The sequence below is a fragment of the Cyphomyrmex costatus genome, unplaced genomic scaffold (genome assembly GCF_001594065.2).
Source record: "Cyphomyrmex costatus isolate MS0001 unplaced genomic scaffold, Ccosl1.0 scaffold441, whole genome shotgun sequence".
Lineage (NCBI taxonomy): Eukaryota > Metazoa > Arthropoda > Insecta > Hymenoptera > Formicidae > Cyphomyrmex > Cyphomyrmex costatus.
The window spans coordinates 717,064-735,474 of record NW_017278652.1 but is presented as its reverse complement, the minus strand read 5'-3'; the positions used below and the strand labels follow the sequence as shown (position 1 = coordinate 735,474).

General features: G+C 31.4%; 1 protein-coding gene across 1 annotated transcript; it reads left to right on the top strand.

Annotated features, from left to right (window-relative positions):
- Positions 1-3,076: 3,076 nt before the first annotated feature.
- LOC108777506 (A-kinase anchor protein 17A) lies at positions 3,077-8,901 on the top strand. The gene is made up of 8 exons (XM_018544418.1): positions 3,077-3,631; positions 5,004-5,209; positions 5,656-6,078; positions 6,306-6,454; positions 6,881-7,088; positions 7,188-7,346; positions 7,512-7,656; positions 7,743-8,901. Exons 1-8 carry the CDS (start codon positions 3,460-3,462, stop codon positions 8,804-8,806), a joined length of 2,526 nt encoding a protein of 841 aa, XP_018399920.1. The 5' UTR covers positions 3,077-3,459; the 3' UTR covers positions 8,807-8,901.
- The last annotated feature ends 9,510 nt before the right edge of the window (positions 8,902-18,411 follow it).

Genomic DNA, 18,411 nt, shown 5'->3' with positions numbered 1-18,411 from the left:
TAGTAGATTTTAAATAGTTCGATAACTGCAATTTATTGTAACATTGATAATGACCCAATCAGTGTCGAACCGTATGTAAGGATATTTATTATTATTTATTAAAATTTCCTTTGTTACACATTTGCTTCTAAGCCCGTTATTTTTCTTTATTATTAAATATATTCCTCTTTGGATTTTTAGATCCGGAATTCTACACGTGTATAATTTCAGAAATAATGTATAATTACGAAATTATTATGGTAATTATTGTATAATTACGAAATACCACACCTTCCATTACATAATCGCCGTCTCTGATTATAGTGACAAAACATTGATGGAAATAATCGCTTTTCCTTTTCAATTTGATCCTATACCTTTAAAGATGTAAGTTGCATACTAGAATAGCTGGTTGTATACATTGCAATGTGTAATAGAATATGTCTTAATTCAAATTATATTTAAATAAAGATATATCTTAAGAAAAATATAGAGAGATCACATTTACTTTTATCAGCTTTTTTAATTTTACTGTAGACTATTGCATTGCCTACAGTAAATTTTTTGTTACACAATGATATATGTGCGTGTATAAATATCCAAGATATTCTTATTGCTACATTTTTTTAAACATAAATTATCATCTCATCAAATAACTCTAGTTTTTATAGGCCTAGAAAAAGAATATCATACACCTCTAAGCAAAATGACGAGTGCAAATCTTCCATTGAATACTTAATAAAAATTGTTATTAAATGACAAGATAGAAAAAAAAATGAAAGAATTTGCATAATAAGAAATTTTAATTCACGTAACGCAGCACGCTGCACAAACATAAGCCTTGATGATTTAATACATTGTATAATGTATTATAATAAATTGATATATATTTTTTTAATGTAGAGACTACCGTAATATATATACGTATTAATTTGAAAATGTCATTTAATACCAGTGTTATATTATTCCATTCGTGTACATACAATGTGTTAAGATTTTGATTAATTACTATTGCAAATTGAGTTTTAAAGAGTTATATAATTTTTACATTTTATGGTACGAGAGATATGTAACATCCATTTTCGATATAGAGAAAGATATAAATTTAACTTTATACAAATAAGATTAAAATTTTTGATACTTCTTTAAATACTTTATTGTATCTAATCTTAAAAAAAAAACAGTAATAAAAAAAAAAATAAAGAAAATTAATGTAAAACTTCTTAATATAATCAGTTGCATTGAATTTCACGATAAATTTTATATTTGTTATAATAGTTTATTACATTAAAAAATTATATATTTTTTTCAACTATTATTTCAATTATTAAAAAACACAAAGCATTTACTGTGTTTATTGCAATCTCCTATCATTTGTTAATATACTTCCTCAATAACATTCATAATAGCGTATCGCAATACAATCCAATTTCATAATATGTTCTTTTTACAGATCCTGTATGTTATAATAAGCAAACAACTACATGTCTGTGCGCTCAATCGCGCGTACCCTATATTCTCGCACTCTTTAAACAATTAGAGATGAAAAGAAAGTTTATGAGGAGAGATGAGAATATAGGTTTCGCACCGTGCGCGCAGTGCATCAATCGGTGAAAAACGTTATTAATGCCATGAAATAAAGAACTGACTATGAATACCGGCCACGCGTATGTCTGGCCACGCATTATGCTGGATTCACACTGCATCTGACTAGAGTCCCTATAACAGAGTCTAGACAATGTTGTAACGATTGCTGATTGGTTCCACCATTAACAGTCACTTTCCTTCTATTTATGTGCTCAGTTCATTATTACATTCGTTTGTCCACTGTTTGTCCACGTTTGTCCATCCGTTATTTTCATTGGTCAACCCTCCAAAAAAAAGTTATGCATAAAAAAAAATTGTAACACCCCCAAGTGATTATTTTACACTATTACGAAAATATAATAAACATAGGGAGGACAAACGAAAATAATGGGTGGACAAACGTGGACAAACAGTGGACAAACGAATGCAATAATGATTTTACCAATATTCGCTTTAAGGTGCCAACTTCACAAAGCAGCTCTGTAAAGTTGGAATCTGTAAATGCGAATATTGGTAATATTATTATTACATTCGTTTGTCCACTGTTTGTCCACGTTTATCCACCCATTATTCTCGTTTGTCTACCCTATGATTATTATATTTTTCGTAATAGTGTAAAATAATCACTTGGGGGTGTTACAATTTTTTTTGTGCATAACTTTTTTTTGGAGGGTGGACAAATGAAAATAACGGGTGGACAAACGTGGACAAACATTGGACAAACGAATGCAATAATGATTTTACCAATATTCGCATTTAGAGGTTCCAACTTCACAAAGCAGCTCTGTGAAGTTGACACCCCTAAATGCGAATATTGGTAAAATCATTATTGCATTCGTTTGTCCACTGTTTGTCCACGTTTGTCCACCCATTATTTTCGTTTGTCCACCATATGTTTATTATACTTTTCGTAATAGTGTAAAATAATCACTTAGGGGTGTTACAAATCGGAAAACCTTTAAGATTTTCGCATCTTTTCCGTCCGCCATATTGGATAAGTCTTTTTTAATTATCATAATTTTGACCATGTTTTTAAAAGAGCGTCCCCGAAAATTCCTTGTTACCAAAATTCACCATTTTCGGATTACTTTAACTGCCTCAACGAATAGAGGCTTCAAAGAAGCGTGACACGCCAATTTTAAGATATGATGATATGACCATATGTGATTATTACGTATTCAAATTGCGCGGGTATATTTGGACCTAAATTTCATTGGGCGCGTTCAGTGGACTCAACAGTTGAGTGAGCGCTCGCTATTATTGGTGCATTCTTCTAGATTAAAAATTCTGATTGGATGATCTAAAAGAATTCACCAATAATAGCGAGCGCTCATTCAACTGTTGAGTCCGTTGAACGCAACCATTGGTTCCGCTCGTTGTACTGCCATTACTATGCGCAATGATATACCTTTCTTCTTTCTTCTTATATCATGGTTCACACGTACGTGACCTCAGTGACGGATGACTCGGTGTATGTATATATGTATCATACACACATGTTTACACTTTTTCCCCCTCAAAATAATTTTCTCAGCGCCGGCATATGAATGAGAGAATAATTGGAATCACGAAGGATGCGCATTGATGCGTACGCACCGAAGATCATCCACGAAGACCATCGTTTAATCGACTCGCTCGCGTGTTCGCGATTTTTCGAGTAGCGTGGTCGCGTTGTAATCAGTAATAATCCACAGTAGTCAGTAGTGCCGCAATAGAGTAGTAACAGAGTCAAGCATCATCCCGTGAAGATCTTCGTAACCTCTCTACTGAGTTGTTCTCATCTTGCCAGCTTGTCGTAAGAGACGTCCGAGCGTAAGATTTATAGAGAGTGAGAATCATTCGGTCTTATTTAAATCGTAAATCATAGCTACAATTAGCTTTTCTCAACCGGCGATGAGCGACAATAAGCAGGTAGGTGAAACTCCCAGTAGCGAGGTTGCTAATCGATTTCGAAGCTGTAGGGATCTGAGCGACATTGTACCGTTGTATCCGTCACACGCACTTTATCTGAAACCGCTTGCCAAAGTTAACGTGTCAGTCAGTCTGCCCCAACTGAAGACTCCAGGTAAACACAACATCGTCAGTATCAGTAGCCTCCTTTCCGGAGGATGGATCTCGACTCTCTCTTCTTTCTGCCTTTTGTTCCCTTCTTCTTTCTCAAATTGGCACTGCAGTACATTTTTATTATAAGAATAATGTACAGAGTTTGTGAATTTTAATTTTCAAATTTTACTTTTTAAAATCATTTCATATACTTTGATATTAAATATTGTGCTATATTATATAATAGATTCGGAACTATACATTGTAGCATCAAAATTAAACAATAGGAGTCAAGTCAACAGAACTTGAACAAGTATTTAAATTAATGTTTACATTTTATGGACTATGCTTTAGCTCTAATTATCCTTTTCTTATCATGCATCTTAAAATTATTATAATTAAAATATTCATTAAAATTAGTAATTTATTATAATTAATTTTGAAATAACAAACCTAATGGAGTATAATAAATTTTATCTATAATGCTAACATTTCCTTATGAAAAGAGAAATAGATTTCCTATTAATTGTAATATATTTCTATCTATTGGATTTATATGACTATTTTTTATTTTAATAACATTTAAGATATTTTTTAAAATTAAAATTAGAGGATGTTCTATTTATTATACATATGTATATATATATTATACTTTATATGCTTCTGTATGTTAGGTGTCTTTTTATTAGAATACATTTATGTTATGAAAGTTAAGGCTGTTAAAGATATTAATTTTTTCTTTATAATTTCAAGAATTAAATGAGAGAGCTGTATTATGGTAATAAGTTTCTAGAAAAAGCAAACTTTTTTTTTTTTATAAGATTGATATCGTAAAAAATTAAAATTATCATATAAATTTAGTATTAATGTTGAAATTACAATTTGTTTTTATTACAAAAATAATATGCAATTTATGAGCTTTAATTCTTTTTCAACTTTCATCATTTTATATATTCTTATTATAAAATATACATATTTTTAATATTAATTAAATACTGACATTTAATCTCTTTAATTTTAATTTATACCTGGTATTAATTCTGAACAAATTTTTGTATTCTCATTACTCCAGCGCTTTGTTACTTTTGTTTAGCATTTACTTGAGCAATGATAATCATCTTTATAACACTGTTTACTAGTAATCTATTATTTTAACTAATTTATAACATTTTTATTGAGAAATAAAATTGTCGCAACAAAATCATACCATAAAGAGTCTATCACAATTATACATTTATGCCGTCGATGGTCTCTAGTGGAGAATAACAGGAGAATAACATAGCATCTGTTGGAAGAAAAACCATGATCCCAAGTGATCCGTGTGATGTCACGAGCACTTGTAACAGCTTTAGTAAAGATAGCTTCTTACAGACTCTTAACTGCGCTATAAACAGGCAAAACTATATCGACATGGGAGATAATGGAGAAGATACGCGCGCTTATACTGCCAGACGAATTCGCATCCCTAAAAGTGGCCAAGAGCACCTTGGAATTCATCCGTTTGGAGGGCGACCTGCGGGACCGATCCAGGTTGTCAAAAGTGCTGGCCAGGCTGAACTTGCAACAGTTAAATCTATCTGGTTTCTCCAATGTTCTCAAGGTAAACACGTAATACATTTTCAATTAAGCTCAGTGAAATTTATAGCTTGAGTTTCATTGGAAATTAATTAATAATGAACAATATGTAAAGGGCTAAAGAACAAACAGAAGGAGATATTTTTGTAAATAACAACAAAGATAATGATCTTTAAGTCAAATATTAGACATCAAATATTAAATAAGTAAAAAGAGTTAAATACGGTTGAGGCTAAATCTTGATGACTAATAATCTTCGTGTAATTTTCAACTACATTTCAAATTCGACAGAAATCGACGCACAGTTTATAAGTTTATTTAAATTTTATGTATAAGTATTATTAGACTATTTAACTTTGATTATTTTTAGCCCTTCTTTACTTATTTAATTTATTTATACAATATAATGGTAATTAACTTATTATTGTATAAAAACGAAATTGTGTGAATTCATGTTTGACTTTAATTAAGGTCCGTGCGGCCGAGACGAAGGATGACTTTCCAACCAAACATAGCTGGAATTCATATTTTAGAGATGCAAAACATATGAATGAGTTAAAGGCCGGTGAAAGACCAGACACTATTCATATTACTGGTTTACCAGTTAAATGGTTTACCGAAGATAATACAAATGTACCGAATGAGCCACTCATCACGAAAATCTTTCAAAAATGGGGTAAATTGAGGAAAGTTGACGTGCCTGCAGCGGATCCTTACAGATCCAGGATGCGGCTCGGTAATAATATTCATAAATTCAGCTTTGAAGACGGCATATTTTTTGACGTGTACGTACAATATGTCGAATACATGGATTTTGTCAGGGCGATGGATGCTCTGCGCGGCATGAAGCTGCTGAAGAAGGATGGTCAGAATTCATTAACCGCAACACTAAAAGTAATTTTTAATATAAAATATCTCTTTGCGATATCTACATTTTTTTCTGCATCAATATTAATGTAATAATTGTAATCTAATTTCTGGAATTTTATTAATTATAAATTGGATTTAATATAACATATTTTAAATATATTGATTTGTACGGTAAATTATTTTGAAAAATAAGTAGAATAAAAAAAAGAAAGATTAATCTTTTGATGTGTAATTGAAATATTTTTGTACAGGTTGATTTTGATAAGACTAAACATTTGAGTGACAGTTCGATATCACATCGTGACTTCGAAAGAAAGCGTTTAATAGCACAAGACAATTTAGCAGCGGAGAAAATGAAGAAGAGAGAAGAAATAGAAAGAAAACGGCAAGAGGAACAAAAGTAAGCTCTAATGACAAACATACTTTAAGATATATTCCGTTAAACAAATGTAGAAGGCTACAAAGGCTAATGAGTCCTGTAGACAGGATGCGGATAATATTTATTGCATGGCGGAAATCTGTCAATCATTTTTTCACTTTTATGGAAAAGCGATAAACGGGTTTTGGCGCTAATTTCTGCCGTGCAACAAGTGTTGCCGCGTTCTGTGTGCAGGAGCCATAAAAAACGAGCAATAATTTTAAACTCAAAGGTATCAATATAATATTAATATAATAAATGTTAATATTATAAAGATGTGTTTTATATGTGTATTTGACTACAACTAAACAATAAATAATTTAAGATTTATTGTTTTTAATATTTGTACTTAAATTTGTAAAATGTATTTATATTTGTATTTTTAAAATTATTTTTGTTCGATCTTAGAAAAAAGGAAGAAGCGAATTCAATAGCGAAAATAAACCGCCAACGAAACCGGGAAGAAAAACGAAAACGAAAAGCTCTTACGAAGTTTCGTAAGCAAGAAGAGGATAAAGTTTCTATGAAGATTGCAAGAGAAGAACAAAAATTGATAAAAGCTCAACGGCAGTTGGAAAGCATACGTTTATTAGATGAACTATTTGATAGGATAAAGGTAGGTGATAAAAAAAACATGCAATATGTATAAAATCTTTTTAAGATTGAATGAAAGAAAATTAATTCGTAAATGTTGATAACATTTTATTAATTACAGACAAAAGTGGAGAAAAAAGAGATTAAGTTAGATCAGAACACGGACAAAAAGGGTGAAAACAAAAATCAAATAAATGAAAACAAAGTAGATTCAGAAAATGATAAGAAAAATAAGGAAAAGCAAATTAAGAAAACAACGAAGAAAGAAAAAAAGAAAAAGGTATTTAACTATTTTAGGTCTATTATATACTATTAACTAAACACACAAAATACGTTTCTAAATTACAGTATTTTATATCTTTGAAAGTTATTGCAACTAAGGTTGCAGTTTAAGAATTTGCAATAATATTTTGTATTAATTTAATAATATTATTATTGTTTACAGAAAAAGCGGAAAACGCAGAAAAAACGAAAAAAGGGCGATAACTCTGATTCAGGCAGTACAACTGAGGAAGAATTAGATAAAAAAACAAGTAAGAAAAGACTCAAGAGTGTCTTGATAAAGAGCGACGGTGCAACTTCGTCTACAGGTAATTCTTGGCCATACAAAATATCTATTATGCATTTGGAATAAAAATAATAAAATATAACATTAATTATATATACATATATATAGGTGCTATGGCAAGAAATCTTCCTTACGATTATTCTAATTCGATGTCGGTATTACCATCGATGATACCATTCCATACAATGAGAATGCCGAGATATACGGGAAGACAGATGATGCGACCACCAGGATATTCTGCAATGCCACTTCGTCACCCCATGTTATCTATGGGCAGAGGTCGAAGATTTGTTCCACGATATGAGATGAATTATACGCTGACAAATCCTTATTTGTATAATGGACCATATTACGAATATTTTACACATCTAGTCGAGCGAGATTCGAAGCAGCAGAAATCGAGAATGCGTAACCGCCAAAAATCAACAAGTAGATCTATCTCAAGAACGAGGACTAGATCGGATTCTAAGAGAAAATCTAGGAGTATCTCCAGATCGTGTAGTAGAAGACGCAGCGGTTCGCGTTCCAAGAGTCGTGATCGAAGGTCGAAGTCAAGATCCAGATTGCGATCACGCAGATCAAAATCGCGATCGAGATCACGATCGCGCAGATCGAGATCGCGTTCGCGCAGATCGAGATCACGTTCGCGCAAATCGAGATCACGATCGCGCAGATCGAAATCGCGATCGCGCAAATCAAAATCACGAACGTATCGACCAAAGTCTTTGTCGAGAAATCGTTCCAGGTCGCGCAGTCGTCGAAAATCGGCAAGTAGATCTTGCTCGAGAAGAAAAACAAGGTCAAGATCGAACTCTAACAGACACAAGAATAACAAATTGTGCAGTACATCCAGGTCAAGTTCCAAAACGCGTTGCTCTAGGTCCAGACGAAGTTCACGGTTTAAAAGTCGCTCCAAGTCTTGTAGCAAGAATCAACGAAAGAGGTCATCTTCTGTCGTCAAAAATACACGAGCTAAATCACAATCTACATCACCCAAACGAAGATCACGCAGTAGTTCCTGGTCTATGCCAAAGTCACCAGATCGTAGGAGTTGCTCCTGGTCAAGAACTGCATCCGCAAATAATGTTAATGAGCAAGATGTGAACAAGGAATATGAAAAACCTGTTGAAGGAACAAAGACGGTGGAAATGCAAAGTGCAAAAACGAATTAACTTTTAGTATTTGATTTTGTTAAAGCGTGTCAAGAAGAATTATGTTTCAAATATATATACAGCTACATAAAAAATAATCATACTTTTATTATACTTATTGCAACAGTACGATTACTTAAAGTCTCTGTAATTATAAGATTATGTAGATAGAACTTTTTTCTTGTATAATGTGTAAATAATTACGTTATGATGCAGTTTTTTCTCTGTGTATTTTTGTATTTAAATTAAATTTTTTAATTAAATTTTTATTCTACATTTACTTATATGACAAAATTAATTGAACGAAAATCTTAATATTAAAATTCTGATATAATACTTTAATTCAAATTAATTAATAATGAAGATGGGATCAATATTCAATATTAACGTATTGAAGTACATTAAAAAATAGAATAATTTTTTGAAGAAAAGTTTTGTTTGTTTAGTTATTATTTATTACAATACAGTTAAATTGCAAGATTTCTTAAACTTTGAAAGACAAAACTAATGTATTTATTGGCATTATATAATTGTCTCAAATAATTTACGTAGACATTTGTGTGTGCGTGCGTGCGTGCTTGTTTTCAACGCAATAGTGCCCACTAATGATAATTAACAATACATGATGAATGCGCATGTAAAACATTATTATGTGCTAATACTAAAAATAAGATATGTAGATCGCAGGAGATACACGCAAAAATTGTACATGCATGAAACAAAAAATCGAATCACCGATGATTTGAAATTATGAACTTATTATTAGGTTTTGAATTTTAGATTTGAAAATTAAATCGAATTTAATGCACTGTGATTCGATTCAATTCAATTCTAATTTGAACTGATCAGCCCACACGTATACAAAATGATTCTGTTAATTAGTAACTGAGCTAGGTTAGTAAGATTCAACTTTATTTCTCTTTTTAAATGGACTTGGATTTGTTAGCGTATAAATCAATTCTTACTATTTTATATATAAAAGTATTAGATAAGTGTTAAGGAATCGAAAATATACTTGTATGTGCTATATATTTTAAGTACTCTAATATATTATTATACCACGTACAAGTACATTTATTTGAAAAAATTTTACGATAGATCATACTAAACAGATTATTCTGTATTATTTTTCCTGTTTTTATTTTGAAAATAATTGTAATTTAGCCTAGTTACTAGAATCACCTTGTATATAAAAATTCTTTTTGCTATACTAACCAGCTATATTTCGTACTATTGTTGAGATTGCAACCATACAAATTCGAAAAAAAAAAACAGTAAAATGTGTCTTTAAACTAAGAAATGATATTAGAATAAGAAATATTCAATTTAACACACAGGAAAATCAAAGACACGCACATAGGCATATAAAAAAAATACAGTTTATTATATACAATACGAATATACTGTATTATTTTTACTGAACATTCCCTTGACTTACTTTTTTCTTGTTTGATCCATTCTGTGGAAAGATACAAAATGATCGAAAATGATCACAATATTAATTTATAATAACACGATCTTTTTTAGGTCCATTTTCATCATTTTGACAAGTATAAAAAAATTATTAAATGTTTCTTACAATATATACTTAACAGGCATCTTGAGAAAATATTTGTAAAATGCATATAAGAAAAATTTTCATAAAATATATCGTTTTAATTATAATTGAAAAATTTTTAAAGTATTTAAATTCTGAAATTATGGTTTTGTATCTCAATACCTTTCAAATTTTTTAAGATTATTATTTACATTTTTTTAGACTGAAAAGATTATAATTTTTGTTAAATTAATTAAGATACACAAGTAAGATTATAAAAACTGATGTTAAAGTTGACTTACACTATAAAATTAAAATTTAGAAAGAATTTATATGAAAAAACCATCAAAATATAGGAATTTGTATAAGAAAAGAAATGTTTCATGTAACATAAATATTTAAAGAATGTTCTGAAGGACGTCCTAAGGACATTCGCAGAAAGAGATCTCAGGGATTGCCGGGATATATATACGTATAATTGTGTTCATATAGTATATTTTAATTATGTAAGTGATGAAAAAAGCAATATGTTAGTTTTATTCTACAATCTAATTACTAATAAGTCATTAAATTTTTAATCTTTTCTATCTGTTATTTATTCTCTTCTTTTTTTTTATCGTTATAGTGAACTAATCGCAGAAATTAATCACAAAAGGAGGAGGAAATTAGGAAATAATAAAGATCCAAAACGCAATCCTTCTGACTTGCAAATTTATTTGTTCTTGGCATGAAAACGCGTTGGTTCATAGACATCGTAATAGTTTACATACGCGCGTTCCTTCGTTAATAATGATCGATCAGCTTCGTGATTAACGCTAGTTTTTAAAGAGTATCGACCGGCCCTATTTTTAACGCGGGATTCGCAATTTAATCGGTCGTTTAGTGCCATGGCGTTCGTATATTTTCTCTCCTTTAAAAATATGCGCTACGTTTCTGTCGTCGCTATTATAATTAAATACACGTGACGTATGTACACACTTCCTCGCATCAATCGCACCCCACATTTAACGCTCACCACCGTTGATGTCGAGTCTCTAATAATGGAAGATACTTAATCGTTCTCCGTCGAAAAACGTCCTCCCACTTACAATCTTATTTGGGGTTATACTTCCCTCTTTGTCTCTTTCATGTAATTTATCCCCTAAGATAGTTGATCCTATCCTCGGAATTGATTAGATATTGACTACTTTCAAGATTCGTTGCGTGGAATTTGTTCCTTAAAGCGACGCGGACGATAGCATCCCTGTCCCGTTATGTTAAACTTAAACTACTAATCGTAATTATAATAACTCGTCTCATATGGACGCTAATTATAATTAACGAATTTCGACACTTTACTCCTGAAATACTTTCTGTAATGCAAATTTCCGTTACACGTGCCATCGTTTATATGTAATTTCGTTATAAATATACAGTCATCTACACAGTCAATCTGTCAAAAACAGATTTTACAAAATGTACCCTTCAAATTTTGTCGGCAGAATACCAGCGGAAATGCGACAGAATTCAGTTAACGGAATACAATGGCAGATGACTACAGAAATCGAAAAAATTTCTATCTTTTCGTTACCATTTAAATGATACATTCCATTTAAATAGCTGCAGAATGACGAATTCTGCTGGCAATTTGCTGGTCAGATATATTATGTCGGCAGGCTCTGTTGGAAAAATTTATAGTCCTTGGCTATATTACTAAATGTCATATATTTTACAATTTATTGATTTCCAAGGTTCAAATTTATATTATATTATAACTCAATCATTGACGTAACTAATTGTAATATGTAAAGACAATGGTTGTCTATAAAATGGATGCATTTTAATGGATATATCATTCACTTGTTATTTATAATATATTCATGAAAGGCATGAACCTGTTATTAATAGAGACAACAGCAAGGAAAGTATGTATTTTCTATTCCTATTACAGAAATATCATTTTACTTATTCATTTGTCATAGTGAACTTCAATTTAATTACATGACATTATTATTAAAAAAAAGCTCTCATAGCCAACAAAGATAGTTTAACAAAATATTTAAAAAATATATATTTCTTTTGTCTTATAAAAATTAATAAATATTTGATGAATGAATATTGTGTTTTTATTGATTGAAAATGTATTCAAATAAAAAAAATACTATTTTAAATATGTAAAAACAATAATAATTGATATTTTCAGCCATTCATGAATCTAATGCGTTTAATATCGCCACGCTGTAATAGAAGGCAGATGACGCCAATCTACAGTATATTGCACGAATTGCTGGCAAATTGCTGGTATTTTATTTATTTTACCTCTAAAATTTTATTTATTTATATATTTATTTATTCATTAGGATAAAAAAATTATATGTATGTGCATATCCGCGCAACTATGTGTAAAATGAGCTTCATAAATATTTTTACGAATAATTAAAGACATTATCAGCTACAAAAGAATAAAATTTAGTCGACTGAAGCAGCTAATCAAACTATGAAAAAAAAAAAAAACGCGAACGTCGTAATCGGCGGCGAAATATCTGAAGTCAGTGTTCATAGTACTGTACTTATTATTTCAAGACTGTTTTAATTAAGTAATATCTTAAGACGCTGATACAGTTTTATGATCTTAACAATCTTAAATATAAGAACCGACTGTATGAATACTGCTCTAAGGCTGGTTTGTTCCATCTTTCGGTAAACTTCAACTCGCACTGTCTCTTATGCTTATTCTTTTACTCTTTTGTTTATCCAATAGATAAATTATTATATAATTTATTCGAAGATGGAACAAGTGGTTTCATATTTCGCAACTGACTTTACAATTTAGATTGTTTAATCTCATGAATCGCTTCTTCTCTATTAATTAAGCATTCAAAGAGTCAAGTCTCGGATTGGCACTCGAATGGCTATGAATGAAAAGTAAACCTTGCCAGGAATCAACAGTGGCCGTCGAATCCCGACGCAAGACGAGCGCTATCGTCCGCGTAAATTTTTTTGTTAATAGTATGAGAACCTCAGCGTCGTTACACTGTCCGAGTCTAGGAATCACAGAAACGCTTGACTAATTCGACAAGCGACATCGCCGCGTCTCTCAGCTCGACGTGAGGCATAGTTATAATCATATATATTACGCCTAAAAATATATTTATATGTATGTATATATATGTATAATATATAATGTAATCATAAAGATTTGGGAAATTGGGTGACGTTTCAAAAGGGTTTCGCGCATTTTCACAAATTAAGGACTTAAAGCTCGCGAAGTTTCTAAGATTAAGCAAAGTATCTTATTCGAAGAGCCCAAAGATTTAGGAACACGGCGATTATTCAACATTCTCGCTGGACTCGAAGTCCTAGGTGTTTGCACTTTGGACTTTATTCGCGATTAAAAATTTGTTTTTCCAAATTACGCTAAAGCCGTGGAGACAGCAAGTTTCCTTGAACTAATTCTCTAAGAATTAAAATTCCTGTGGGATCGAAATCATAGGGATACGAATTTTAAATTAGAAATCGTTATTATTCTAACATTCACAGTCACCTCTATATCTCATCGTAAAAAAAGAGGATCGTGAACGAGTACCGAGCGTTCCAGAGATCTAACGAGATTCTGTTGTGCGATTCCAAATTGGTCCAAAAAAACTCGTGGCTGAAAGATCTCTTATAGAATTTAATATTGGAAGATAGATAGTGATTAATTTATTTTGAGTGATAAAAGCACTACTGTTCAATGGTTTCAATACTTAAAATAAGTAATTCTCTAAATGTCTTTCACACAGTATTAAATTTGTGTTTTTGTAAGAGACAGACTCGCCGCTAGTCCCGGGACGCTCTGCGTACGTGATGCAAACGTGTTGTTTCTGTAATTATATAATTATAACTATAAGAACAAACGTCCAACCGCATATCGCGCTTATATGATTCTCGAACAAAGCTGTAAGTTTTTAATACGACACCCTGTGTGTTACTTCCTCACGAGCTCGACCTGTTGAACCGGCTCAATATCGAAAGGATACACAGAAGATGCAGCGTAGAAGTCTTTCAGAAGGAACCCCATTCCTCCATATGGGGTTGGTCGCTTTGCGAATCGAATAGGTTTTCGAAGTATCGATTACAGCATGAATATGAGTTTGATGAAGAAGAAACCGATCAGAGTCTAAGGATCAATGATGGCTATATGTATATCGTCGTTTGCGTATGAGCGAACATGAACAGGATATTCGTTTTAAGAAATACGCTTGCGAGACTTGAGAACCGCAGTGACGATGATTGAGGCCGAAAAAAAGTGCAAACAAACCGCTGTGAAGAGAATTGATCTTTTTCTTTTATCTCTGTAACACAATTATGATATTGTATGTAATCTTTCTTTCTTAAAATATTCTCCCATATAGCACAGTTTTAATGTTCTGAAAACGTTCGTAGAAATATTTTTAACATGTGAGATAAAATAAAATATTCACATGCACATTTTTAAAGTACTTTGGTTTTTTTCCTCAGCCACTTGTCATTCTCATTTCAGAAAATGATTACAGTTTATCGAAAGTACCCCTACAGCACGAAATACTAGTATATTATAAATATTACAATATATTATTATAAATATATTATAAATATTACAGGAATAATTGTAGAAATACAATCTTAATATTTCATAAGAGAGGAGGATGTTGCAAGAAATTACTGTAACATCATAATTCAATTATGTGTATGGAAATCAGAGTCACGTATAAATTTATTAGGCAACAAGACTCACTGAAATATAACCTTTATTTATTTATTTATATTGTATTACGTATTTATAATATTCCAGAAATATTGCACACTTCTCTTTTACAATATCTAAAATTAAAAAAGTATATATAATATTTTAATTAATTGTAATCAAAAATTAAAATAATTGAAAAACAAATTATTTATAATCAATGCTTTTATATAATATTTTTATAAATATAATAAAATAATATAAGTTATGTATTTGTTCAAATTTTTTAAATATTCTTTGAATTTTGTACTGACGCTTCAGGAAATATCTACAATATTTTTATATTTCAGAATCATTGCAAAAATATTGCAAAATATCATTTAAAAGCGGACGTAGAAATGTTGTTGCAATATTTTAGAAATATTTTGTGTGAAACATTTTAATACAAAATAATATTCATGTTATAACAATGTTATAACAATTTTTCGTGTTGAAAGGGTAATTCCACCAGAAGGATTTGGAAATCGCGTTTAGTAGTAACTCTCTAAATGATTTGATTTCCTTCAAAGAATTGCGAGGACTGCGACGATGTCAATTTCTTTTATCCTGTATTCTTTTTCAGTAGTATGCAAAAAATGCAAAATGTGAGTGAGGGAGAAAGGTTGTGTATCTTTAACGAAGTTGCGTGAAAAGGGGATGCCTGACGATGCGTTTCTTCCTAGATTGGCGGGCAGTATCTTGTATTTCGTTCGATACATCGTCATAATAAATTTCGGTGTAGCAAAACTTTCCGTAACGCTTCAAGTTGTTTCTAAGCGTATTTTATTTCTACGTGTATATTTCTGTAATTTCGATTTGCGATAATAATGTTGTAGCTTGAACAATTCAGTGTTGGCCACGGTACGATATTAATTCGATTTTAATTAATGCTAAAATAAAATGAGAAAGAAGATCCGTAAATATTTCAAACGATAAACACCCAAGAATTATTCGAAATCCTACAAAGATGAGTCCAACGTTTCTAAGTCCAACGTAATTTAAACAATCTGAAGTCTACCATGCCTGTTTGAAAACTTCTGAAAATTCGAGGCTTGTATATGTCACTTAACTCACACTTAGAGAAACATAGTGATAAAAACCATCGTGAAAATTAACATAGTTGAATAAATTATTTTATAATTATTGCAACTATAAGATAGTTTATTCAACTATGTATAATGAATTCTATATAAAATTTATTACCTTAATAGTTGTCATCTTTATAACTGCCATCACTGTCTTTCTCTGAATGCAGTTTAACGTTTCACATTTGCTAGTTCGAACGTAACTGATTGAACTCAAAGTTCTTGTCACAATTACCACTTGATCCAGAGTCTCAAAACTTCAAGATTTATCCGAAGTCAGAATTCTACAGACTCAGCTCTCCCGAATCCAGAGCTCAAACTCGATTTCGAAGAAGGTTAATTCCGACGGTTTCAGGAGTGAATTATTCCGCGTATGCTCATCGATAATGTGTGTTGATCAGTTGAGAGGTGAGAAAATCGGCTGAATCGTTGATAAGAACGCGTTAACCGGTCGACGTGCCGCGAAGTTTCGATCGCCGCGATTGGCGTGCGCGCGATTAGCGTAGTTCTTATTATTTTTTTTTTTTTTAGTTGATTCGTTAGTGGAATCTAAAAAAATATCATTAAGTCTTGTCGTAAGAAAAGTTCGCTCTCGGTGCTTTGTATAGTATCAAAACCACTTTAGCCCTATAAGTTTATTTGTTTGTTTCTTTTTTTTCTTGTTTTTCTACTGCGCGACGATGCACTCTTGCATGCCTTTTTAAACGGTGTGTGTGTGTGTGTGTGTGTGTGTGTGTGTGTGTGTGTGTGTGTGTGTGTGTGTGTGTGTGTTTTCAATTTATTCAATACATAATTTTTTACATTACTTTTACATCTTTATAGACTTTTCATGTATATAATGTGTGTGTACAATATATATATATACACACACACGCATACATGTATGTAATTATGTATACTAATTTGTGCCTTGCCCTATGTCCGCCGTCATAAAGTAATCGAGACTAATTATAAGTAATTATAGTAACAACTTACACGATATCATAGCTGAGTTAGAAATGTTAGAATATATGTATATGGTATCTCTGGAGGGGAGGTTTACGTATGTTATATATAGACTTTTGCCCTAAACCTGTAGGGAGGAAACTTTCTCTATAGTCGTTAATAATAGTCCGTTTTGTTTCTAGATGTGAACGCTGTCGATGACGTGGTGTCAAGATAGAAATGGAGGAAGGTATGACTTGGGCCTGTGTTCAACAATGATGAATATTGATGACGAAGATCATAATGCAGGTATATATACAATATTTTGCGTTCGGTGACGTTGAATTTTAATGGCAAAAATGGAGAATCACTTGTCCCGCGTATTGTTTCCAAACGCATTTGCAATTGCGATAGTAATATCAATAGTGGTAAAGGCTAATGAGACTGAAGAAACGAGATCTCAGGATATTTCTTTATCGAGTCTTACGATCTCAAATCTCCGACCTTTCAAATAAATCAGTCAAAGAGGACCTCAAGTTTCCAAAGATTCGGAAATCGAACAGACAGTACAAATTTTGCAAGAAAATGGAGTTTTTTAAATTTATTTTAGAAGTATCCCCCAATGTTTTTTACTCCCTAAAAGAACGAATAAATTACTATGAAAATAAAAAAATTAATAAAAATTCAAATAAATTTTCTTAACATCAGTATATTTGGCATAATTATTGAAAAATAAATAAAATTCAGAATCCTATCGGTACATACAAGATGTAATAGTAATACAAAATAAGAATGGTTAATAATAACTGTTTGATATCTTTAATGTAAAATAGCTTTTTTAAAAATTTTAAATTCCAATTGTCCGCTGGATGTATAAAGACGCGAGTAGTTGAGTACTGATTTGTTGTGGCTTCAATGAAATTTTAACGAAAATGCAACTTTATTTAAGATTGCCAGAATTTTGGATTCCCGTATTTGAGGGTCGGAGATAAATTTTGAGGCAACGTTCATTCAAATGAACGAAAAGGAGTAACAGATTGAATATTCACAACCCGCAAATGCATGGCGATGATGATGAAGATATTGATAATCTAGCACGAGCAAATATATAGACAGTGCACGTTACGCTGCGTCTTATGTGGATTCTTCCCATAGACATGATATATCTAGCCCGAACATTCTCTAAAATTTGGGGAATAGAGATGATATTCACGTAGAAAAACAAACCAAATGAGTACGCTCTTTTGTACATAACGTTTACTCTCACTTTTCGAATGTTCAGTCTAGATATTCTAATTAGATATACTACACATCTATGGTTCTTCCAACGCTTTCCGGGTAGAGAGAGAGAGAGAGA